Source organism: Mustela lutreola, chromosome 1, assembly GCF_030435805.1.
Source record: "Mustela lutreola isolate mMusLut2 chromosome 1, mMusLut2.pri, whole genome shotgun sequence".
NCBI classification, from domain to species: Eukaryota; Metazoa; Chordata; class Mammalia; order Carnivora; family Mustelidae; genus Mustela; species Mustela lutreola.
Window position 1 is genome coordinate 127,644,684 of NC_081290.1, and position 25,457 is coordinate 127,670,140.

Consider the following 25,457-nt stretch of genomic DNA (forward strand, 5'->3'; position numbering starts at 1 on the left):
CCTATTATTAGCCTTTAGCATTTGTATGATACATTTTTTTATAATTAAAGAACCACTGTTGTTACACTGTTATTAAATAAAATCCATTCTTTACTCAAGTTTCCTTAGTTTTTACCCAATGTCCTTTTTCCGTTCCAGATGCCATTCAGTACATTACATCTAGTATTCATGTTTCCTTAGGCTCCTGTTGGCTGTGAAAGTTTCTCAGACCTTCCTTTTTTTACATGACCATGATGGTTTTGAGGAGTACTAGTCTGATATTTTGTAAAATGTCACTCTACTGGGATTGGTCTATGTTTTTCTCAGGATTAGACTCGAGGTGTATAGTTTTAGGAGGAAGGTCACAGGATACAATGCCATTCTGATCACATTTTATTAATGGTACGTAAAATCAACATGACTCAACACTATTGAGGTTAACCTTGATCATCTGGCTAAGGTAGTATGTGTCAGGTTGCTTTGCTGTAAAGTCACTTCTTTCCCCTTCCCATTTTATGTTCTTTGAAAGAAAGTCACTATGCACAGCATATGCTCAGGAGTTATGCCCCACCAGTTGAGAATAGAGGGTATACTTGAAATTCCAGTTATTTGGAATTCTTCTTGGGAAGATTGACTATCCTCCTTCATTTATTTATTGAATCATTTATTTGTATCCATATGGACTCATGGATTTTTACTTTATATTTTGGAATATAACCCGATATGACTTTATTTAATTGCTCACATCATTTAGATTTGAGCATTTGGGAAATCTTTTCATTGGATTCTGTGTCCCTTTGACACACTCTGATTATCTTTTCTTTCTTTCTTTTTTTTGAGTTTACTTTCAGTTGTTATGAGATCTGATCTTTTCTTTATTTCTTTTTTTTTTTTTTTTTTTTTTTAAAGATTTTATTTATTTATTTGACAGAGAGAAATCACAAGTAGATGGAGAGGCAGGCAGAGAGAGAGAGAGGGAAGCAGGCTCCCTGCTGAGCAGAGAGCCCGATGCGGGCCTCGATCCCAGGACCCTGAGATCATGACCTGAGCCGAAGGCAGCGGCTTAACCCACTGAGCCACCCAGGCGCCCATCTTTTTTTTTTTTTTTTTTAATGTTTTTCTTTTCCTCTCATTTTAGATGAGGATACCAGCATTTGTTTCCACAAAAGAAAGTTTCTACAACTTAAGTGTTCAGGCCCAGGATCCCTCAGCATTGTAAATTTTGTGTGAATTTTTCAGGGAAGAACATAGATTTTGCCAGATTTTTAGTGTTGTCCATAACCTAAAAAGAGGTAAAGAATCACTGCTCCAGTGTAAAGAGGAGAAATAACACACCATACACATTTTACATACCTTGCTTTTTCCTAACTGCTTTGTGCTTGCCTCAGTTCATGTCCAGCTGGAAGCTTTATAGCTCCCACACCCAGATTCCTCCTCCAGCATATGCCAGACTGCTTTCAGGTCCAAAAAGAACTTTGACCATTGTTGTTACAGTTATAACTCTGTAAAAACATAAGCATCCCTTTGGACTCAGACTCTTAACTGGAGGGAAGATATTCAGTTAATATGCTCATACACACCAGTTTTGATATTGAATTATGCAGTATGGTCACTAAAGGGTCATGTAAAAATAAGAGTGTGCTACAGTTGATGGAAAACTGAGTTTCCACTTTGGAAAGAAATTTCTGGATTTGTCCTTTAGTTCTGGAAAACATTACATCATCCAACTATACAGCCTGATACATTCCTTGCATAACTTCACATATTAGTAATGACATTGGTTCAAGTTTAGGCAAGTGAACAAAAGAAGACTGGTTGTAAAAAGGCTTTTGATATAAAACATTATTTTCTCTAGTCATTTGATCACTTTGCTTGAGTAAAGTAAGTTATTTTCTTAAATTAATATCATATTTCTGTGGAATAAATACTGTTTTGTCATAATAACAGAATTATTGATAGATTTCTTAACATAAAACAAAATGGCATAGTCAAAATGGATAAAATATTGGACTGAGTTGCAGAATATAATGACTAACAATGAAACATATAGTGTGTGACCTATTTAAATGCATTTAACTCTTCTTATTCTTGCTTGTTTTGTGTAAATAGTAGTAGTCACTTTCCCGTATTACAGGGTTTATATACTAAAGTGCAGAGAAAAATTGCAGATTATTTCAGCTCTTTGGCAGAAAGTGCTGTAGCTTCTAGACTCTTAAAATGTATCTTAACATGTAGAGATGACTTTAATGTTGTTTTAGTATTGAGTGAGCTAAACAAAAGATTTCTATTGTTTTCAGGTAGGAAAAACCCCTGAATTCATGCGTGTGAATATGAACTACATGGGATTCACTTAAATTTTAAAATATCTTTGAATTTCTAGTATAAGGAAAGGTGACCTATCAACTGAATATTCATATAAGATTAACTACAACAGACATGAGAATATATATTTATACAAATAAGAATAAAAGAAAGGAGCTATAATGTATTTGATATATTCCTTTTTTATTAATTTGAAGAGATTTTTCTTAGCTGACATTGATTTTTTTATTGTTGTTAATAAACAAGAATTTTTGTTGTTTTTGTTTTTTGTTTTTGTTTGTTTTTAGCTGTGGAAAGAAAGAAAAACATTTGGGGATGTCTGGATGGAAGAGTGACTCTGATAAATTATAGAAAGAGCAGATTCAGATTTTCCAGGACTAATGATAAGTAAGGCTAATAGAAACTAAGAATTTATCTCTCTCTCTCTCTCTCTCTCTCTCTCTCACACACACACACACACACACACACACACACACACATCTATACATACACATTTATATAATATATCCTAAAGAAATATATGGGTGGATGGTGATAAGATGAATACTATTTCACTCCCATTTTGGCAGGTTTATTGTGAAATGACAAGTAGGAATCAGGATTACCAGATTTCATAACTCTCCCACCTTAGGATATCTTCTTAGCCTTGCTGTCTTAGTTCCTGTGGGTACATCCTCTGTTGTTCCATTAACTCAACCTAGTGTGTACTCTTTTACTGGTCAGGGTTTTTCTCCTTCACTGAAGAACAGCTCTCTGGGTGGTTAATTATCTCTCCTGTTTCTCAAGGGAATGTTTGTGATTATCAAATCAAAGAATATAATAGACATGATAGTTGATTTCTCAGTGTTTCATTCTGGACTATTGCTCTGAGCCAATCATGGTCGTTTTTTTCTCCTTGACAGTGATTGGTTCAGCAATGGCCAATGCTGGAAAACTTCTGAAGAAAACAAAAGAACAAAAGTAACCCTGATTCTGAGAAGACACCTCAGGAGGAAATGCTCTTTACCTGCATGTGATGTGTGGAAATGCCCTTGCTTTAGTGCACGCAGGCTTCCTGAGGCTGCAGTCAGCTTAGAGGTCTGGCAAATAGGAGATGCCTGGGTGGCTCAGTGGGCTGAGCATTTGACTTTTGATTTTTGACTCAGGTCTAGATTTCAGGGTGGTGAGTTAGAGCCCTGCTCTTGGGCTTAGTGTTGAGGATGGAGCCTGCTTGAGATGCTCTCTCCCTCTCCCTGTGCAACTCCCCACCCCTGCTCGCTCTCTCTCTCTCAAATAGATAAATCTTTAAAAAAAAAAAAAAAAGAGCTGGCAGATGGAAAGTGCTTGAGAGAGTGTGTATTTCATATTATACAGAAAGTATATGGAATTACAAAAATATAGAAGCCATGATTCCCTCAAGAATCATACTGTCTGGATTCAGTCTAGTTGGTAATAAATACACAGATATGAAAAAAAAAGCTATAATATAATTGCCAAACAGTCTGTTTATGTTTGTGTTTGTTAGAGAAAGATGGGATGATTGAAACAAGATTTTAGGAGAGCAGTCTTAAAGGACAGGTTGGGGTTAGAGTAGTACAATGAGAAGTGGAAGTTACAATATTCCAGGAAGGGAGGAAGGACAAAATTTGGCAGTGAGTTCCAAGGACCAGAAAGTAAGTTTGATTGATACAACTTATAGTGGTAAGGGAGGAAAGATTTTTTTCCTTCTATCCTCAATAGCTAGGTCTATGAAATAAATGACCACAGGCATATTAACAGGAGAAAAGGTATACAAATTATTAATCTTTAATATCACATTCATGGGGGCATCAGAGCTAAAAAAAAAAATAGTGAATACCCAGAGTGGTGAGATTTGAGAGCTTATATTATGCCTTCATAGAGAAAGAGGAGGAGGATATGTTCCTCTTAGGGGAAAATATCAGATTTTTAGGAAAGATGAATGAGCCTTTAGAAGAACAGTTGGGAGGTATGATCGAATATGACAAAGTTTGTTTCTGTGTCCTGTCCTGTGATAAGAGTCAATCTTATTTAGTTGATGAAACTCCAACGGAGGGGATTTATGACGGTAAATTCTTTTGGGGGAATCTGTCTGTAGGCAGATAGGAGTTCAGAGAAAGCCCCCCCTGCATTTGCTCTTTTTCAAGGACTTTAGCTCAAATAATCCATATGCCAAAGAGACATCTTCCACAGCTGGAAGAAAAAAATCAGGCTGGAAAGTTCTCATTATTAAAATTAGTGTTAATTTTTTTAATGTTGTCTGGTCATTTCATTGGTTAAAAGGGATGTACTTGTAAAGGATTTTACGTCAATAGACACAATAATGAAGTCCTTAATTAATCCAATACAAGTATATTTTGTAATCAATCAGTTCTGTTTTCCTCCCCTGAATGGAAACCTTGTAGATGGGTTTGAACACTAATTTGCATCCAAATATCCAATTTTCCTACATACCTTCACTCTCTTCAGTTTTCAATCTTTTGATAAGGGGTGACACTTGGTTCTAGGGAGGTTACAATTTCACCTGCAATGAAATGGGAAATCTCATTACTAACCCCCAAGTCCCTGCAGCCACAGTATTGGCACTGATAAGGCCACGGGAAGCAATTTAAAAAATCTACATCATCTCCTGAACCTTTAGGTGGTTTAACTAACTGATTAGCATGTTTTTCTTTAATATTTTGGACTCTGATATCTACTTGAAGAGATTGTCTGTATCAGTTTGTAGTGTTTTCTGAGTTTTATAAACTTATTATCCATCCCATCCCACCTCTAGGGGTTACATCTTATCAGCCGACTGTATGTAATTAACTCAGAACAGAAGTGCCTGATACATGAGAGGCTGGATTTCAAAACAACACCATGTCCCTTCCTTCTAAGTTTGCTTTGTATAAATTAATATCATTTTTCGAAATCGAAACTTTCACCCTATCAATACAGAATACACTAGATAGGGGCAGATACTCCAAGTATAATTTTAAACTTCCTTGTGATTGTCATGGATTTTTTTCCTTTTTTGTATTGAGACAATGATAATATAAGACTTTATGTGTAAAAATATGTATTGTTTTACTTTATGTTAAACAAACCAACAAATAGTAAACAACAAAGCATTTTTTTAATTAATTAATTTATTTTCAGAAAAACAGTATTCATTATTTTTTCACCACACCCAGTGCTCCATGCAATCCGTGCCCTCTATAATACCCACCACCTGGTACCCCAACCTCCCACCCCCCCGCCACTTCAAACCCCTCAGATTGTTTTTCAGAGTCCATAGTCTCTCATGATTCACCTCCCCTTCCAATTTACCCCAACTCCCTTCTCCTCTCTAACACCCCTTGTCCTCCATGATATCTGTACCCCAATGTTTATAGCAACACCAAAGCATTTTTCATTGGATTCCAAGAAAGTGGATTTTTTGTTTGTGTGGGTTTTTTTTTAAGATTTTATTTATTTATTTGGCAGACGGAGATCACAAGTCGGCAGAGAGTCAGGCAGAGAGAGAGGACGAGGCAGGCTCCCTGCTGAGCAGAGAGCCTGATGTGGGGCTTGATCCCAGGACCCTGGAATCATGACCTGAGCCGAAGGCAAAGGCTTTAACCCACTGAGCCACCCAGGTGTCCCTGTTTGTGTTTTATAGTGCTTTCAATTGATACCAATTTGGTCAAAATTCATTGTTCAAGGTTAATTAAAAGAGAAAAATGTGCCAGGTTTTTCTCATTTTGATAGCTAACAAGCAAACATACATAGAAAAGAGATAGCTGTAACTTGTAGCTCAGTATTTTCCTTGTTTAATTGATCTGGTAATAGAGAAACTTCTTTTACCACTCCCTGCATCCCCCACCATTCTCCCCAACATATTGAACTCAGTGAGGACGTTCATCGGTGATTTCTTGGGGAATACCATTTTATAAATGTCAGCGTGATAGTTTTCTGAATTGTTAGACTGTCTCTCTGGCCATATCCTCTTAGGGTATGTAAATACTCCTTTGTTTAGGCAGAAGGTTAATATACATTATTAAACTATTTTTTGCTCTTTTCTTTTTCCCTTTTATCTCATTGTACTCCCTTTGTGCATCTCTAGATTTTGATTGCAGATCGCTTCTGAACTAGTAATATATCTACTTAATTTTATTTAAAAGAAAACAACATTGAGTACTTGGGGCAGTGTTGCATGAATTTAGAAAATTAAGTGCTAAAATACTTTCTTCATCTTTTATTTCTCATGACAACTATCTTTTGGGCATTTGACAATGCCTACTATTTTTATTTACTTCTATTTGGAAAAGCCATGCTGTAGTGATGAATGTGTCTCAAAAAGCATCTCTTCTCCATGGAGAATTACACATTTCTATTGCCGGCTATGTCTAAATGCTTACCAGAGTTTTGTTTTGTTTTCTTCTCCTATAGCCAGCAGTCAGCCGAGGACCTTGCCCGAGTACCTGCCAACTCCACTAGCAATATCTTGAATAGGCTATTGGTCAGTTATGATCCCAGGATAAGACCAAATTTTAAAGGTTTGTTTCTTACCCCCTCCAAAACCTTCAATCTGTGCAGTTTAAAAGTTAATTTTATGTGTTTAATCATTCAGTTGTGATATTCAAAACAATAAGGTTTCAAATTGGTGTGTTACTGTCCTGTGATGTTGCGTAGGTTTCGAGCAATTTAGTGACAAAAATATTCAAAGACAAGCAGAATACTAGTTCTGTTGTTTCATATGGTTCCCAGTTAAAAGAACAAAATAAGTATATTGTGGATTAGACTAACCTCCATCATGGATTTGCTAAGCACTTAATATTCCAAAGCTTAGTGATTTAAATTTCAAGCTCTGGACACAGATCTTCCTTTCATTCACAGACACCAAAGTTATAATTTGTAGAATAGCCTACACTTGTTAGGAATAGACAATAGTTCTGATACGTTTTTAGATTCCTTTAAAATTTTTGCTAGCATTTCACATTGATAAAAATATCCCTCTACTCTTTTGCTGAAAAAAAAAAAAAAAGATGGCCATATGGTTTTTAAAAACATGCTAACTTTGTGAATAAAAGCAACTGTGTTTTCTACAACAGATTGTTTCTACTCCAACAGAATATTACTATTTATCACACCTTTCAAGAACTAAAACCATACTTGCAAAGTCACGAGAAGATTGTATAGTTGTGCAAACTTTCTTTCTTTCTTTTCTTATTTTCTTTTTTTGTCCTCTTGGCGAGCTGGGAAAAGCTATCTGAAAAAAATATCCTCTGGAAAACTATAATCCTTATTGCTGGCTAAGGACAGGTATTAATGTAGATCAAATTAACATTATAAGGCTTGATATTTTTTTCTTCTTCCTTTACAGAAAAAAAAAAAAAAAAAGTCTGCAGCTGTTTCTAGTCAACTGAAGTTATACAACTATGTTGTAAAAACAGGGTTTTTTGTTCATTACCAGAACCTATTCAGTTACTTTCAACAACAGCCTTGGTCTGGGTTGTCACATGTCTACCATATATTGATTCACCACCTGTTTTCCATCAGTCAGTGGTTATGTGGCTAAAAGGCTAAATTCACATTTTTCCCTTTGTTAACCCAACCAGCAGCCCACAATGAATAAAAAGAAAAAAGAAAAAAAAAACAAAAAAGCAAGCAAGCAAGAAATTTGCAACATTATACCTTAATTCTCACTCCATGAACTTTCAAATTATTTTCCAACAGGTCAGGCAAAAATCTTTATAATGATTCTGTTATATGTCTGATTAACTTTGTATATTTATGAATTAAAAATCAAAATACAGTCATTATAGGTAATAGGTATTGAACACTGCTTTACTAATGAAAGTAAGACTTGAAATGATTATAAAAATGCAAAAAACTAAAACATTAAAAAATGTTTTTTTAAAGAATGTTTTACGGTTTCTTAAGGTAAGTGCATTAGCTCAATTAAAAACTTCTTTAAAAGTTAACATATTTACTCAGTCTTAACAATTTAAGAAATAAATATTTCTGAATAATAACATGAGTTAATACAACTTAACTTATTTTTAAATTTTTATTATTATGCCTTAGAAAAAAAGTAATAGCAATTGTGAACATGGAATACTAAGACCATAGTTTTAAAGTTTTGTATCTCAAGTGGATTGAAAAAAATATAAAATCAAGTACATAAACCATAAAAATATGATAATCTAACCAAATTCTTACAGTTACTGAGTATGTTCTTAATTTTTATTTGTAGGCATTCCTGTTGATGTAGTAGTCAACATTTTTATCAACAGTTTTGGATCTATTCAAGAGACAACAATGGTAAGATTACAGGCAATTTAATATTTTTAATTATCAAAATTTTAACTAGAAGATAGTGAAAGATATAGTAAAACTGAAAATAAGGAGTAACTCTATGGGAAAATGCATGCTTTCTTCTAGTATGAAATATCCAAATTCCAAGGCGTGTTACATCAGTGATTTCAGTGCCTATATAATTTTGCAATTCAAATGTGGCCTTAATGCTAATTAAAACTTACAGACTTGAAAGAATTAATTTACTCACTCTGAGCTACTAATTGGATACCATCTGGGAAAAGCATTTATGAATATTCTGGAGCAATGTTTATTTCCTAGTATACATGTATGTATGAACATTAAAAAATACTTAAGTGTTCACGGTTTATTTTTCTTTCTTTTCTTAAATTTATTTTAAGTTTTGTAATCGTTTATTTTTCTCCTAGTTTCCTGAGGAGAATCTTTGTTTCCTCTGTAGTGCTAATATTGTGGTGCTTGGATCAGAGAATAGTAAAAAGCAAAGAGGAAAATTAATTTTTATAAGATAAGGCAACAGAGCTCCGTGAAAAAATTATATAATAAGAGGAAAGATCAAGGAAGGGCAAAAGAGGAGCAAGAAAGAGGTGACGGTCAGGCTTCTGTCTTGAAAGGAATGGACAAGAAGGGTTTGAAGGCGTGGCTGCTATCCATGACGAGTTGGACTGCAGGGACAAAGGCTTCTATAAAGTAGTAGTTTTGTTAGTAGGTTACTAATTAGTAGATTACATTAGCAGATTTTCTGAATGATGTGTGATATAATTACTCCTGCTTCTTAAAAGGCATTCAATAAAGTCCACTTGCTCTTTGATGTTTTAGAATATTAGGTTTTCTGCCTTTTTGAAAAACGACGTGCTGAAATGATACTTCAAGTGGGAGAAAGAAGGCCCAAGTTTTTGTATTTTTTTGAGATCCTTATATTTTATTAGTAATATACACTGTGGATCGAAAGGCCAGTAATGGATAGGGCACAGTACAATTTTTCAGGGACTCTCCCAGGCTAGAGAAAGAATGATTTAAAATATTTATTCCTTTATTCCTCATGGCAGCATAATGTGTTATCAAAGCAACTATTTATTGCATTTAATTTATGACACCCATTTTTGTATCTAATTGAAATAAGAATGTTATTTATGTTTTTGTAGAAGCATGTATTTAGCCCCTGAATAATTGATTATTTTCTTAGTGTGTAAATATTTTTAGAGAATTATTCAAAAGTAGATTTTGGAATCAAATTCATTTATTTCCGGTGACTTTTTAGTTTACCTAAATCACAGAAATAGAGTACAGATCACCAGAAGACAGCTACAGAGTAAGATAGAGTGAGTGCCGTATAGCACTCAGGAGACAAGTGTAGCATTTGTTTACCGAAAATGTGGTTAGTCTAGCTAAGCACTTCACTTTGTAAGAATAAGAGATGTCCTTTTTTCAAGGTGAAACTTTAAAGGAATCCATTTTGTCTGGATACTCTTCTCTGTGCCCTCTTGTATTTCTTGGCATCACTAAACTAATACTAAATCATCTCTGAAAGATGTTCTGGCCTGTTGGAAACACTCCTGCTCTGTCTTGCATTTTGGGACAGTTAATGCAAGGATATTTTTTCTCATTTGCATAAAAGCCACACATGTGTCCAGCTCAGTAGATATCATTAATGTATCTCTACTTCAGGTATCATTGAATGCCTTCCAAATGTTAAACACTTCAACTTCTCCAGGCCCCGTCTGTAGTTACTTGATGATATCTGGCTGAAAACACTGGGGGAAAGGTATGCTAGAAAAAGAAGAGGAACTTTCCTACAGATTATTTGAGGATTATAATAAAATATTACATATTTATAATATATTCTCATATTGTCCTCCTCCAGGGATTCAATATAGTAGCTAGCCCAGGGTACTTATTGCTGGGACCAGATTCAGCCTATTCTCATTAGAGTCTTTGTCCCTGCTTTTTAACCCTGATTTCCATTTCTTCTAATTCTTCTTTTCTGGCTGCTCTGACTCACTTTGTGCCTTCTTTTCAATCCAGGTCTTTCATCTCTATCACTTGTTACTTAAATCTGATAGCTTTATTTTTCTCTCTCTCTCTCTTTCTTATTTATTTATTTTGCTAATAGCCCAAGAGCATATTTCTTAAAAACAAACCAAACAAAAAAGTTCCCCAAAACAAGAGGTTGGGAAAACAGAGGGTATTAGATTTGTGTAAATAAAGGATATATGTTCAGGGAAACAATATGGTGACCAGTGTGTAAGTTGCAATATTAGACTGGCTTGTGCTTGAATCTGTTGTGTAAATTACAAAAAATAAAGAAGCAGTAGCTTTCAGTGATGGTGATTCTTGGGTTGTTATGCATTCTCAAATTCACTTCGTATTTCACAATAGAATTTCAATCGAAAGAAAATGCTAAAGAAAATGAACCATTTATAAGTTCGTTAGTAGCACCATTATACAGTTGGGATTTTGTTTATTAGTAGCCCACTAGAAATTTCCCTTACAAAGTTCTGCTAAAATAAAGGAACTCATAAAATCTGGGAAGCTTTGATACTGCCCCAAACTTTTCTCTCCCATTCAGACCTTTCTATCTCAACTGGAAGTTGCTTATTCCAGAAGGCATAATGCAGAACACAGAACTTGGGGGTGACTGTGACTTCAGTAGCTGCAAGTCAGGTGGTGGACAGATGTAGGGCAGCTTCTGAAAGGGGAGGGTGACCATTCCATTTTTCCAACAGATAACACTGATTATCAAAGAAGCAATCAGGTTTATAGGCATTCACATTGTTGTTAGGAAATTTGAACCAATTCCATTTGGAAACCATTTCTTTGTGCTAATTTTTCTTTTTCTTAATTCAGATGCTAACTATTGGCGACTAAATTAAAAGTAATCTCACACTTATTCAGAAGCAATAATTGTGTAGTGAAGGAGAAATTATAGCCTTATTAGTATTCCTTAAGATCTTCTATACTTCCATGGTTATAGGCCCCTTCAGCTTGTTTTATTATCTCATTTTATAAGCATTATAATTCCTTTTTCTCATATCTGTGTTTATTTACATTTCACTAACTTATATTTTTGTAAGGTATCATTATAAATACTATGCATGGTATTTACTGACATTAATAGTAACATCACCAAAATTATCTAATAAGTATAATCATTCTATTTCAAGTTCTAATTTTATCAGTTTGCATGCTACTGCCTGTGGCAACTGAAATGAGTATTCAGAACACTGAGAAGAATGATTTTTTAGAGGTCAGTGGCATCTGCTCTGTGGTTAATGATTGTAATACATGTTGATTTTTCCATTTGGTTTTTATCTTTGGCTTAAATCACTGGGATTTTCATAAATGAAAATGTGAACTATTGCACTTGTGAGGAAAAATTAGGTAGTATGTTTTATTATAATAATCAATGCATAGACTTCATCAGGAACACATAAGAGCTATTTCATGGAAATAGGAGCCTGTTTGTATAACCCATGTTCTTTCTTTGGTTGAGGATGCTTCATGATTATACTGAATTATGATTACACTGCAATTCATGATCCCATCAGACTTTCAAAGCCTTTCTGCTGCATGACTTATAATGTGTCTCAGTAGACTTCAACTCTTTTTGAGCAACCCAGTGTGCCTGTCAGGAAAAAAAAAAAAAAAAAAGAAGTCACATTTTGGAACTGTTAAAAGAGCTGAATTATGGTTCTTGGCAATTATTTATCTTTGTTGTTTTAGAAACAATTTTATGTATTTCCCTTTATATAAACTTACGTTTCTTTCCTTAATACTTGTCTTAGCTTACTATTCTTTTTATCTTGTTGCTTTTATTATTAACTTTCTAGCATTATTTCACTGTAGAATAATATTAGACATATTTTCCCCATTTTTCTCTATTTTGCATCTTAGGTACACAAAGTTTCAAAAGGGTTTTATATTTATTTTTTCTCATATGATCAATATTCAGGTCTGTCCCCTGTGGTAGTCTAAATAATGTTCCCTCAAACCGTCCATGTCCTAATCTCAGAACCTGTGAATAAGGTATTTTACATGATAAAAGAGACTGTGTGTTTATAAATAAAGTAAGGATCTTGAGTTGGGGAGATTATTCTGGTTATCCAAGTGGGTCCACTATCATCACAGGGTCCTTCTAAGCAGGAGGCAGGAAGATCAGAGTCAATAGTGGTAGATGTGATCAAGACAGTGTGAACGTGGAGTGACGCAAGGAAGTGATGTATCAGTCAAGGAATATAGGCGGCCTCTAGACACTGAAAATGCAAAAAAGTGGAGTCTCTCTTCAGCTCCTCAAGAAGGAGTCAGCCTTACAGATACTGTGACTTTAGTCCCATGAAACTAATTTTGATGTTTCGAATTCCAGAACTGTAAGTAATAATTTATGATGTTTTAAATCACTAAATTTTGATAATTTTGTTACAGCAGCAATGGGAAACTCATACATGTGCTGATGAACACTTTGTTGATGCATTTTTTTCCTCCCAAATTCTATTGGAAGATTATCTAATTGCATATAACTTCATCCTATATGCTACTAGAGATATCTGATTATGTATATAACTTTTTCATATATGTATATGGGGAAATAATCAATGGTTTTGAATTCAGTGATTACTAAATACTCTCACTTGTTAATTGTAATAAGGACATAATTTGAAAGAGAATATATTTTTAGTTGTTAAAAATGTATTTCATTCTCTTTTTTTGTCAAAGTTACTTTTTAGTATCTGCCTTAAAATGAAGAATAACATGATTTGTTGTGGATACTTTTCTCTTCCCTTTTTTCTCCTAGCTGTATTATTTAGAAGTATTGGTGATTAAACATTATATTAGGCAATAAGGAAGGATGAGAAATGCTCAAGTTTTACTTTCTTCTTCCAGTAATTAGTCATTGTTATCAACTGATATAGGAAAAATTAAATTAATGGTATTAATAATACTAGACAAATATCCTAACCTGTCAAAATGTGACAGTAATATGTATTAAATAGAATCGTGTTGAGTACTTTTTATTCAGCCCAACATACTGCCACTCTTACGGAGTTCATAGTTCAGGGAGGCACCACAGTACCACCTAGCAGGCACTCCTAATACACATGGAATATTGGAATAGGTCTAGAATTTTTAAATATTCATAAGGTGTTACTAAATAATATTTAACTATTTTTTTAAATAAAATGACATACCTGGAATAATTACTAAAATATAAACTAGAAAATTTTAGTGGCATTTTGCTAACTCATAATTCTTACATGAAATACCTAACCTCACTAATGACTAAATTTAAATCTTTTCAAACCAGGCTTATAACAGCTCTTTGACAGAACTTTAATTATAATGCTGCCAGATGCTATGAGAGCTGATCTCCTTCATTGCCCGAATGCTAACATTTTTATTATAAGGTAAAGACTACAGATGAGTTAGAGATTCCCTGTGTGAGAGGCAGGTAAAAATTATAACTAACCAGAATAGCTATCCTAACAACAATAGAAAGTATAAACATTTTTTAAATATTAAAATATCAATAATACAACTTAACCAGTTTTAATGTCTTGTTATGAAATGTTTTATTGCATTGAAGAAATAGTTGAATTTTGGTCTTAATTGGAACTGAAAATTTTGGAGAACATCCATTTTCCAGATAATGACTAATAGTGTGCTCTTTGGAATGAACAATGAGTAGTATTTGTCACCAAGTTCTTTAAAAACAATTAAGTAATTTCCCACTGATAAAAGAAGTCTGTTTCTGATGGGAATTTGTTCATTGCAAAATAAACTATAAAGCTATAATTACTGTGATTGACTAATTGAAAATGAAAATAAATAGGTTTCAAAGATAGTTATCTTAATATAGAACATTTGAAATGCCAATAACTAGTAATTATTTAGAAATGCTCATAAAACATTAACCAAAGCAACTAATGAGCTTTTATCTTTTAATGAATGTTAAACTCAAACTATTAATTTAAACTGTAAAATTTTAAAACACTCTTAAAAGATATATAAACTTGCTACAACTTGGATTGAATCATAATGATATGTGACTACACAGCTAATAGAAAAGCATCTTTGAAGTACTTTTATAAGGAAATAATAAGATATAATGGCCAAGACTGATACAATGAAATAAGCAATTTCCAGATTTTTGGTGATGCTCATTATAATACAACTCTGGAGTTCTTCTAAAAAATTAAGAAAAGGATTACAGTGGAGACTTGAAGATATGTGGTTTGTTAAGCTTACAGTGGAGCAGTTGAAAGCATGAAGAATAATTCAGGAGATGCTCAGAAGCAGATTTTTGCACTGTGTCAAGATTTGTGACTTTGAAGTAGATTACTGTTAAGAATAATTGTTGGTTGGGAGCACTGGGTGCCTCAGTTGGTTAAGCATCTACCTTCAGCTCAGGTCATGATCTCGGGGTCCTGGCATCAAGCCCTGCATTGGACTCCCTGTTGAGCAGGGAGCCTGATTCTCCCTCTGCTCTTCCTACTCATGCTTTCTTTCTTTCTCCATCTTTCTCTCAAATAAATAATAAAATCTTTAAGATAAACAAATGAAAAAATAATTGGTTGATCAACACAGTACAGAACAAACTAAATGAGTTACACTAGGTGCAGAATTGTTTTGAAGCAAAAAAAAAAAAGAAAACAAAAAACTTATTAAACTGTGTTACCAACATTATAGAAGGATAACAGCAGCATAAAAGGTATATCCTAATAAGGCAGTATACTTGTCTAGCTTTTAATATGGCCAAGTCCAGTTCATATACATGGTATACTATCTCATTTAATCTCTATAAAAATCCTATCTTTGTGGGTAAGTTATTACTATCCCCATATTATAGATAGGAATTTTGTCCTTTGTTCACTTCTTAATCCTCCATAATCTTGCTTTTAATATGCCACTTTACCAAAAATGCTTTTGCTAAAATTTTCAGTGGCTTTCTCATTTGCTGAGAGTATTCAGTATGACTGCTTGACACTGTATGACACCTGCTGCTGTTGACCTTCTCAAAGCTTTGGGCTATTTGGTTTGGTGAAATCACATTTTCAGGGTTTTCTTTTTTCCTCAGTCTTCTAGCCTGCCCTTTGAATGCATGTCCTTCCCAGGGTTATTTATTTATCTAGTTTTTTGCTTTGGATTCCTACTCTAACTAATACTTATGGACAAACTCTTAATTAATCATCTTCTTTTTTTTCCCCCCTTTGGTTATGTTTTCAAGATTCATTTATATCATAACAGGTATCAGAATTTCATTCTTTTTTTACAGCCAAATAATATTCCTTAGGGTGTATGCATATACAGGCATACCTTGTTTTATTGTGCTTTGTAGATACTGTTTTTTTTTTTTTTTTAACAGATTGGAGATTTTTGGCATCCTGCAATGAGCAAGTTTATTTGTGTCATTTTTCCAATAGCATTTGCTTACTTGCTGTCTCCTTGTCACATTTGGTAATTCCCACAATATTTCAAACTCTATTATTAATATTATATTTGTTATGATGATCTGTGATCTGTGATCTTTGATGTTAGTCTTATGATTGTTTTAGGGCATCAGGAACCAAGGTCAGATAAGATGGCAAACTTAATTGATAAATGTTGTGTGTGTTCTGACTACTCTACCAACCAGCCATTTCCTGTTTCTTTCCCTGTCTATGGGCCTCCCTCCCCTGAGATACATAATACCAAAATTAGGCCAGTTAATAACAAGACAATGGCATCTAAGTGTTCACGTGAAAGGAAGAATCATCTATCTCACTTTAAATCAAAGGTAGAAATGATCAAGCTTAGTGAGGAAGGCATGTCAAAAGCCAAGATAGGCCAAAGGCTAGGTCTCTTGCACCAAACAGCCGCATTGTGGATGCAAAGGAAAAGTTCTGGAAGAAAATTAAAAAATTCTATGCCAGTGAACACATGAATGATAAGAAAGCAAAGCAGCCTTGTTTAGTGGTCTGGATAGAAGCTCAAACCAGCTACAACATTCCCTTAAGCCAGAGCCTAATCCAGAGCAAGGCTCTAAGTCTTTTCAGTTTTATGAAGGCTAAGAGAGGTGAGGAAGCTACAGAAGAAAAGATTCAAGCTAACAGAGTTGGTTCATGAAGCTTAAGGAAAGAAGCCGTCTCCATAACATCGATGTGCAAAGTGAAGCAGCACGTGCTGATAGAGAAGCTGCAGCAAGTTCTCCAGAAGATCCACCAGAGGGCATTCATGAAGGTGGCTACACTGAACAAGGGATTTTCACCGTACACAAAACAGCCTTCTATTGGAAGAAGAAGCCATCAGGACTTTCATAGCATGAGAGGAGAAGCCAGTGCCTGGTTTCAAAGCTTCAAAAGACAGACTGACTCTCTTGTTGGGGACTAGTGCAGCTGACAACTTGAAATGGAAGCCAGTGTTCATTTACCATTCTGAAAACCCCAGGCCCTTAAGAAGTATGCTAAATCTATTCTGTGCTTTGTCAGTGGCATAGCAAAGCTGGCATCACAGCCGTCTGTTTACATCATGGTTTACTGAATGTTTTAGGCCCACTGCCGAGACCTAGTGCTCTAAAAAAAGATTCCTTTAAAAGTATAGCTTCTTCACAATACTTTTGGTCATCCAACCATTTTGATGGAGATGGGCAACAATATTAATGTTGTCTCCATACCTGCTAATACAGCATGCATTCTGCAGCCCAGAGATTAAGAAGTAATTTTGAACTTCAAGTCTTATTATTTAAGAAAAGCATTCTGCAAGGCTATCATTGTCATAGATAGTTATTCCTCTGATGGATCTGGGCAACGTAAATTGAAAGCTTTTGAAAGGGATACAGCATTTTAGATACTATTAAGAACATTTGTAATTTGTGGGAAGTAGTCAAAATACCAACATGAACAGAAGTTTGGAAGCTGATTCCAAACCTCATGGATGATTTTGAGGGGTTCAAGACTGCAGTGGAGGAGGTTGCTGAAGATACAGTGGAAATAGTGAGAGAACTAGAATTAGTTGTAGAACCTGAGGATGTGACTGAACTGCTGCAAGTTCATGATCAAACGCGAATGGATGAGGAATTGTTTCTCTTCAATGAGCAAAGAAAGTGTTTTCTTGAGATGCAATCCACTCCATGAAGACATTGTATAGATGGTTGAAATGACAACAAAGGATTCAGAACATGACGTAAACTTGGTTGATAAAGCAGCAGCAGGGTTTGAGAGGACAGACTCCAGTTTTGAAAGAAGTTTTACTGTGGATAAAATGCTCTCAAACAGCATCACATGCTACAGAGAAATTGTTCCTGAAAGGAAGAATCAATGGGTGTGGCAAACTTCACTGTTGTCTTCTTGTAAGAAATTGCCAACCACTTTGATCTTCAGCAGCCACCAGCCTGGTCAGTCAGCAGCCATCAGCATTGAGGCCAGACCCTCCACCAGTAAAAAAATACTATGACTCATTGAAAGATTAGGTGAGTGTTAGTATTTTTTTAAATAATAAAGCATTTTTAAATTAAGGCAGGTACATTTTTTAGACATAGTGCTATCATACATTAATAGATTATATATAGTACAATATATATAACTTTTATATGCACTAGAAAATCAAACAATTCATTTGATTTGCTTCATTGCAATATTCACTTTATTGCAGTGATCTGGAACTGAACCCACAGTTTCTCCAAGGTATGCCTGTATACCCCATTTCATTTATCCATTTACCTCTTGATGGATGCTTGGGTTGTTTCCACCTTTTGGCTCTTGTGAATAATGCTGCAATGAGCATGGTGTGGAAGTATTTGTTGGAGTCTCTGGTTTCAGTTCTTTTGGATTTATACCTAGGAGTGGAATTGCTGGATCATATGGTATTTCTATTACATTTTTGAGGACAAAGTATAATTACTTAAAAGTGAAAAATGTACATTTAGTGAGGAAGTATGGACATGTTAGTGATTTATTTAACTCATTAGTGAGGGACCCAGCGGGATACTAAAGCTGCTTCAGTGGAAAATTCAGGAGCTTGAAGTGAAAGAATGAATGCTGAAATTAGATTGCTAAATTAGACACAGGCTTGTTAATGTCTCACAGGGCAATAAAGGTGTAATCTTTGGGGATATCTTTTCTCCCTGACATAGAACCTTTGCATTTGTACCGGGCAGATACCATTTGCAATTCATGAATCTTCTGTATCTTATCTGCTTTTGCAGAATTTAGGCCCTAACTAATAGAAGATGGCAAGTCAGACAAAGATACACTTTCCTAGAGAACCCCACAACCCTTAGGTGGGCTTGTTATGAATTGTTTCATCAGGATATTGAAAGGTTGAATAATAATCTTTTTTCCTTATTTCCAAATTTTGATTTTTCTTACCTTCTTGTCTATTCCCTTTCATTTTGTTTATACTATATTTTACATCCACCCTTTGTAACTTTTGTACATATCTTTATTAGAATGTATTACTTTGTTGAAATGTATTTACTTTTCTTTACATTTTGATACATATTGCCTAATAACTGTCCAGGTTAGCTTATACTCTAGGAAAATTTATGCATTTATGTTGCTATTGTTGGTGTATGAATGTGCCAACTCTCTATGCCTTACCAGTGATAAGTAGGATTACTCATCATCATTTCTAACTTCATGGGCAAAGGGAAAAATAAAATCTTGTTTTTCATTGTTTTTCTTTTGTAGTGGGGCAGAACGTATCTTCATGTTTATTGGTTCTTCATAGCAAATTTTGCTATAGAGATTTCCATGAGAGTACTTTCTTAAAAGAAATGTACAGTACCCCCTCTGTTTTTGAGAGAACTATCAGATTGTTTTATATAAATCATGTTCATATTTTTAATGTTAAATATCATTCTTTCATATGAAAATAACACATTTTACTAATCTGTCCTTTCTGATGGATTTTAGATTGTTTCTGGGTTTTTGTTTGTTTTTTTGTTTGTTTGTTTTGGTTTGGTTTTGGCTATTACATAGTTGTATGCAGTAGACATCTTTGAAATGTATTTATGTACCAAGTACCTTACTTTTAAAGATCATTTTTTAAAAAGATTTTTATTTATTTATTTGACAGATCAGAAGTACCAAGTACCTTACTTTTAAAACTGGACTTTTTTTTTTTTTTTTTTTTTTTTTGAGAGCAGTTTTATCTTCACAGCAAAATGGAGCAGAAAATACAGAGAGTTCTCATATACTCCCTACGCCCCCTACCTACAACCTCCCCCACTATCAACCTTTGCACCAAAGGGGTGTATTTGTTGCAATCAGTGAACCTACAATAGCACATCATCAACCAGTCTGTAGATGACATTAGGGTTTGCTCTTGTTCATTTTATGAGTTTTGACAAATGTTTGAACATATGTATCCAGTTATAATTTCATATAGAAGAATTTCAGTACCCTAAAAGTCCTCTGTGTTCTGCCTGTTCATCTCTCCTTCCCCTGTAATCCTTGGCAACCACTGATTGATTGATTGATTGATTGATTGATTTTTACTGTATCCAAGTTTTGCCTTTTCCAGAATGTCATGTAATTGGAATCATATAGCATATAGCCTTTTCAGATTGGCTTCTTTTACTTACTGGCATGTATTTAAGGTTCCTGCATATATTTTTATCGCTTGATAGCTCATTTCTTTTTCTTGCTGACTAATATTCTTTTGTCTGCATGTACCACAGTTTAACCATTCACCCACTGAAGGACATCTTGGTTGCTTCCAAATTTAGGCAATTATGAATACAACTGCTATAAAAATGGACGTGCAGGTTTTTGTGTAAGATTTTAGTTCCTTTGGGTAAAAACCAAGGAGTACAGTGTTGTAAGAATATATTTAGTTTTGTAAGAAACTTCCAAACTCTCTTTGAAAGTGGATGTGCCATTTTCATTTCCACCATCAGTGAATGAGAGTTCCTTTTGCTCCATATCCTCATTTGCATTTGGTGTTGTCAGTGTGATGGATTTGGCCCTATCTGATCATTGTGTAATTGGTATCATTGTTTTAATTATTTAATTTGAATCTCTCTAACGACATATGAAGTGGAACGTCTTTTGATAGGCTTATTTGTCATCAGTATATCTTCTTTGGTGAAGTGTCTGTTAAGATCTTTGGCCCATTTTTTTTAATGGGGTTGTTTGTATTCTTATTTTTACATTTTAAGATGTATTTTGTGTATTTCTTCTTGGTCTTGACTTTAACTAGCGTCTTTCTCCTGGCCACTCCCAAACCTCTGTCTCATGCTCTGGCCTCCTTTTAGTACTGATCTTGATTATTTCTGCTACTTTATGTTTCTTGGTATTTAGTGATTCTTTTGTATTGCTGACAAAACACTTGAGAAACAGTGACTTCTGCCTGCTACTTTAGTCCTGCCCTTTCTTAATATCACCACCTGTTAAAATTCTGCCAACTCTTAGAGAACTCCCCAGACTCACTATCTGCAGGCTTTCCTGACCTGTGTCTGTAGTGATCATTCATTCTCTCAGTAAGTGCTGTCACCCCTAGAATCCTTACCATTTATTCCCTTACTTGTTTAATCATCACTTCCTGTTTGACTTATCATATGGTTTCACTTATTTGTGGAACATAAGGAATAGCATGGTGGACACTAAGAGGAAGGAAAAATGAAGGGGGAGAAATCGGAGTAGGAGAAAAACTGTGAGAGACTATGAGCTCCAGGAAACAAACCGAGAAATTTAGAAGGGAGGGTGGGTAGGAGGATGAGTGAGCCTGGTGATAGGTATTAAGGAGGGCATGGATTTCCTGGAACCCTGGGTGTTATACACAAACGATGAATCATGGAACACCACATCAAAAACTAATGATGTACTATATGGTGACTAACATAACACAATTTAAAAAAAATCTCTTCCAAAGGGTATGGCCCTCAAATTTTTATCTCTTTCAGACTGGTAGCTCAGACCTTCAAACATAGAAAGCTCTTAATGAATTATTATTTAATGAATGAAAAAATGAAGGAAGAAATGTTTAACCTAGCAAAGTAAAACTGATTGTTAACTCAGTCTCTTTTGTAACCATTGAATTTAGTCTTAAACATAAAAACCATAGATGTTTTATTTTGTTAGTCCACAAAACAAACCTACCATTGTTAGTAGATGTATCTTAAGTCTTTGAAATCTGAATAATATTAGGTTGATCAGATATTAATAATTCATATTAATAATCAGAAATTGCCTTTTTTTCTAGTACTATATTATATTCATCTTTTTATAACTAGCTACTAACATAGTCTTCACATCTGTTACCCAAAAAACATTTTTAAAAATCTTTTAAAGTATAGAATTAAAGTCAGTTTTGATGTTCAATAACCAATTGAAACTTTCAGGTGGCATCTTTGTAACTATAGAAAAGGAATGCTGTCAATGGTAGTTGTGAAACATTTCAAAGTGGTGATAATAACTATAATGGTAATAAAGTTAATAATACATATAATAAATTAGTTAACTTTTGAGTACCCTCTTTGTTCCAGGTTTCATGCTTTAGGTACGACCTTTCATTTGATTCTTGTGAATAACTGAGGATTAATTTTATTGATGAATTTAAGCTCAGAGAAGTTAAGTGACTAGCCTTAGGACACATAATAGGACATAATTCAGACCCACATTTGTCTAATTGTCCTGTCTTCAAGTCTCAGTGTAGGTGTCAGTTCACTTTGTTACTTTTAACTAATCCTGAGTCTACATGCCCCATAGCAATCTATTTCCATTTTCAGAGTCTTTTTCAAATTGTTTTATATTTGACTGATTGTCAATGTAACTGACAATTATTTCTTTGAAGTCTGAGAGTACTCACAGTGTGTCCTTAGTACCTAGAGCATGGAAAGTAATATATGGTTAATAAATAATTTTTGAATTGAATGAGTGAGCCAACCCATCACCTAGATATTTAGGAGGAATTTAAATAAACATGTTTGGGAAATAAATGATATATTCTGTAGCTAGATTATCAAGGATGTTTAATGGAAAGGAAACTGATATTTATATAGTGGTCACTATATTAATCTTTTATATTGAGCATTTTATTGAATTATCACATTAGGAATTAAGATTCTTATTTTTTAATGTTAAAAATTGAGCTCAGACAGTTTAAGAAACTTGCTCAGAGTCAAAGCTATAAGATTCAGAGCTGAAACTTGAGTGAGAAACTTTGTATTTCCAAGTCCATGTTGACTCCATTTTATTAGACTCTATAATTTGATTCATATAACTACAAAAAATTACTTGTGATGATAGATAGAATTTTAAAAGGGATGGCATTAAAACATTCTTATATAATTTGTAATTTTGTAATTTTTTCCACAGATAGGTTTTGTTTTGTCAAAACCTTTGATATTATGTAGGGCCACACGCTGGGCTTTAATCAGCTTTTGGCTGGTTAAAATGTTTTGAACTTAAGAACTGATATAAAGATATAAGCATTATAAAGTTATTCTTGGATTGATGGAAGCACTGATTAGACTTCAAGAAGGATTTAGAAGAATGAACTTCACATGGGGAAGCACCATTCGAATTACTTTAAAGTTTTTTTTTTTTGTTTGTTTTGTTTTTTTAATTTTTTATTTTTTATAAACATATATTTTTATCCCCAGGGGTACAGGTCTGTGAATTGCCAGGTTTACACACTTCACAGCACTCACCAAAGCACATACCATCCCCAATGTCCATAATCCCACCCCCTTCTCCCAAACCCCCTCCCCCCAGCAACCCTCAGTTTGTTTTGTGAGATTAAGAGTCACTTATGGTTTGTCTCCCTCCCAATCCCATCTTGTTTCATTGATTCTTCTCCTACCCACTTAAGCCCCCATGTTGCATCACCACTTCCTCATATCAGGGAGATCATATGATAGTTGTCTTTCTCTGCTTGACTTATTTCGCTAAGCATGATACACTCTAGTTCCATCCATGTTGTCGCAAATGGCAAGATTTCATTTCTTTTGATGGCTGCATAGTATTCCATTGTGTATATATACCACATCTTCTTGATCCATTCATCTGTTGATGGACATCTAGGTTCTTTCCATAGTTTGGCTATTGTGGACATTGCTGCTATAAACATTCGGATGCACGTGCCCCTTTGGATCACTACGTTTGTATCTTTAGGGTAAATACCCAGTAGTGCAATTGCTGGGTCATAGGGCAGTTCTATTTTCAACATTTTGAGGAACCTCCATGCTGTTTTCCAGAGTAGCTGCACCAGCTTGCATTCCCACCAACAGTGTATGAGGGTTCCCCTTTCTCCGCATCCTCGCCAGCATCTGTCATTTCCTGACTTGTTTATTTTAGCCATTCTGACTGGTGTGAGATGATATAAAGTTTTAAAAGAAAAATAACTTTGCTGTATAATTTTAGATGAGTTACCCATACAATTTTTGGAGATAGAATTGTGGAATATAGAAGAGTGTTCCCCCAAAGAATGTGTGTATGTATGGAGATTTTAAGGAGAACTCAGTAGTAATTCTGGGGTAATTTTTAAATTTCTACCCCAGACATTGCAAGGTGGCTTATTTTTAATTATGCAAAATATTCCCAAGTTAAAGCTTAGAATTGCTTTAACTCCTGTCAGATATCTTGAGTATTGTTATAAAATATCGATATGTCATTGGAAATTAATTACCATGATGTAAACTAACATACATTCCAAATTTCATCTAAAGAATACCAATAGGTCTTAATATCTGTATCTCTAAACATAGAGCTAACATTCTATTAAAATATGAAAACCTAATTTTAGACTAAAATAAAGCATCCTGATTCTAAAAGCCACATTGGCAGTTTCTGGGAAGTGGCATACAAACAATGTTGACAGACTCTTGTCAAGAATATGACAATCCAGGGTGCCTGGGTGGCTCAGTCGATTAAGGGTCTGTCTTTGGCTCAGGTCATGATCCCAGGGTCCTGGGATACACTCCCGCATCAGGCTCCTTGCTTGGTGCGGAGCCTGCTTCTCCCTCTCCCTCTCCCTGCTACTCCACCTGCTTGTGCGCGCTCTCTCTCTCTTTCTCTCTGTGTCAAATAAATAAATATTCTTTAAAAAAAAAAAAAAAGACGGGGAGGAGTCAAGATGGCGGAGAAGTAGCAAGCTGAGACTGCTTCAGCTAGCCGGAGATCAGCTAGATAGCTTATCTAAAGATTGCAAACACCTGAAAATCCATCGGCAGATTGAAGAGAAGAAGAACAGCAATTCTGGAAACAGAAAAACAACCACTTTCTGAAAGGTAGGACCGGCGGAGAAGTGAATCCAAAGCGACAGGAAGATAGACCCCGGGGGGAGGGGCCGGCTCCCGGCAAGCGGCGGAGCAACGGAGCACAAAATCAGGACTTTTAAAAGTCTGTTCCGCTGAGGGACATCGCTCCAGAGGCTAAACCGGGGCGAAGCCCACGCGGGGTCAGCGTGGCCTCAGGTCCCGCAGGGTCACAGAAGGATCGGGGGTGTCTGAGTGTCGCAGAGCTTGCGGGTATTGGAACGGGAAAGCCGGCTACAGAGACAGAGCCGACAGTAAGCTCGCAGCTCGGTGTTACCTTGAAACGGTCGCAGGCTCGGTGAGCTCGGAGCGCGGCCGGAGGTCAGGCAGACGGGAGTAACTGGGCGCTGTTCTCTGAGGGCGCACTGAGGAGTGGGGCCCTGGGCTCTCGGCTCCTCCGGGCCGGAGACCAGGAGGCCGCCATTTGTATTCCCGTCCTCTGGAACTCTATGGAAAGCGCTCAGGGAACAAAAGCTCCTGAAAGCAAACCCGAGCAGATTACTCACCCCGGCCCCGGGTAAGGGCGGTGTAATTCCGCCTGGGGCAAAGACACTTGAGAATCACTACAACAGGCCCCTCCCCCAGAAGATCAACAAGAAATCCAGCCGAGACCAAGTTCACCTACCAA

General features: G+C 35.3%; 1 protein-coding gene across 3 annotated transcripts in view; it reads left to right on the forward strand.

Annotated features, from left to right (window-relative positions):
* The window catches only part of GLRB (glycine receptor beta), a 107,041-nt gene that overhangs the window by 32,485 nt on the left and 49,099 nt on the right, over window positions 1-25,457 (forward strand). For 2 of the 3 annotated variants that reach the window (XM_059173924.1, XM_059173906.1), the window contains exons 3-4: window positions 6,712-6,818; window positions 8,519-8,586. In XM_059173924.1, coding sequence (XP_059029907.1) covers window positions 6,712-6,818; window positions 8,519-8,586 — 175 coding nt within the window. Of the gene's footprint in view, window positions 1-2,588; window positions 2,689-6,711; window positions 6,819-8,518; window positions 8,587-25,457 lie in introns of all 3 variants that reach the window. The other variant, XM_059173915.1, reaches the window with a different exon arrangement.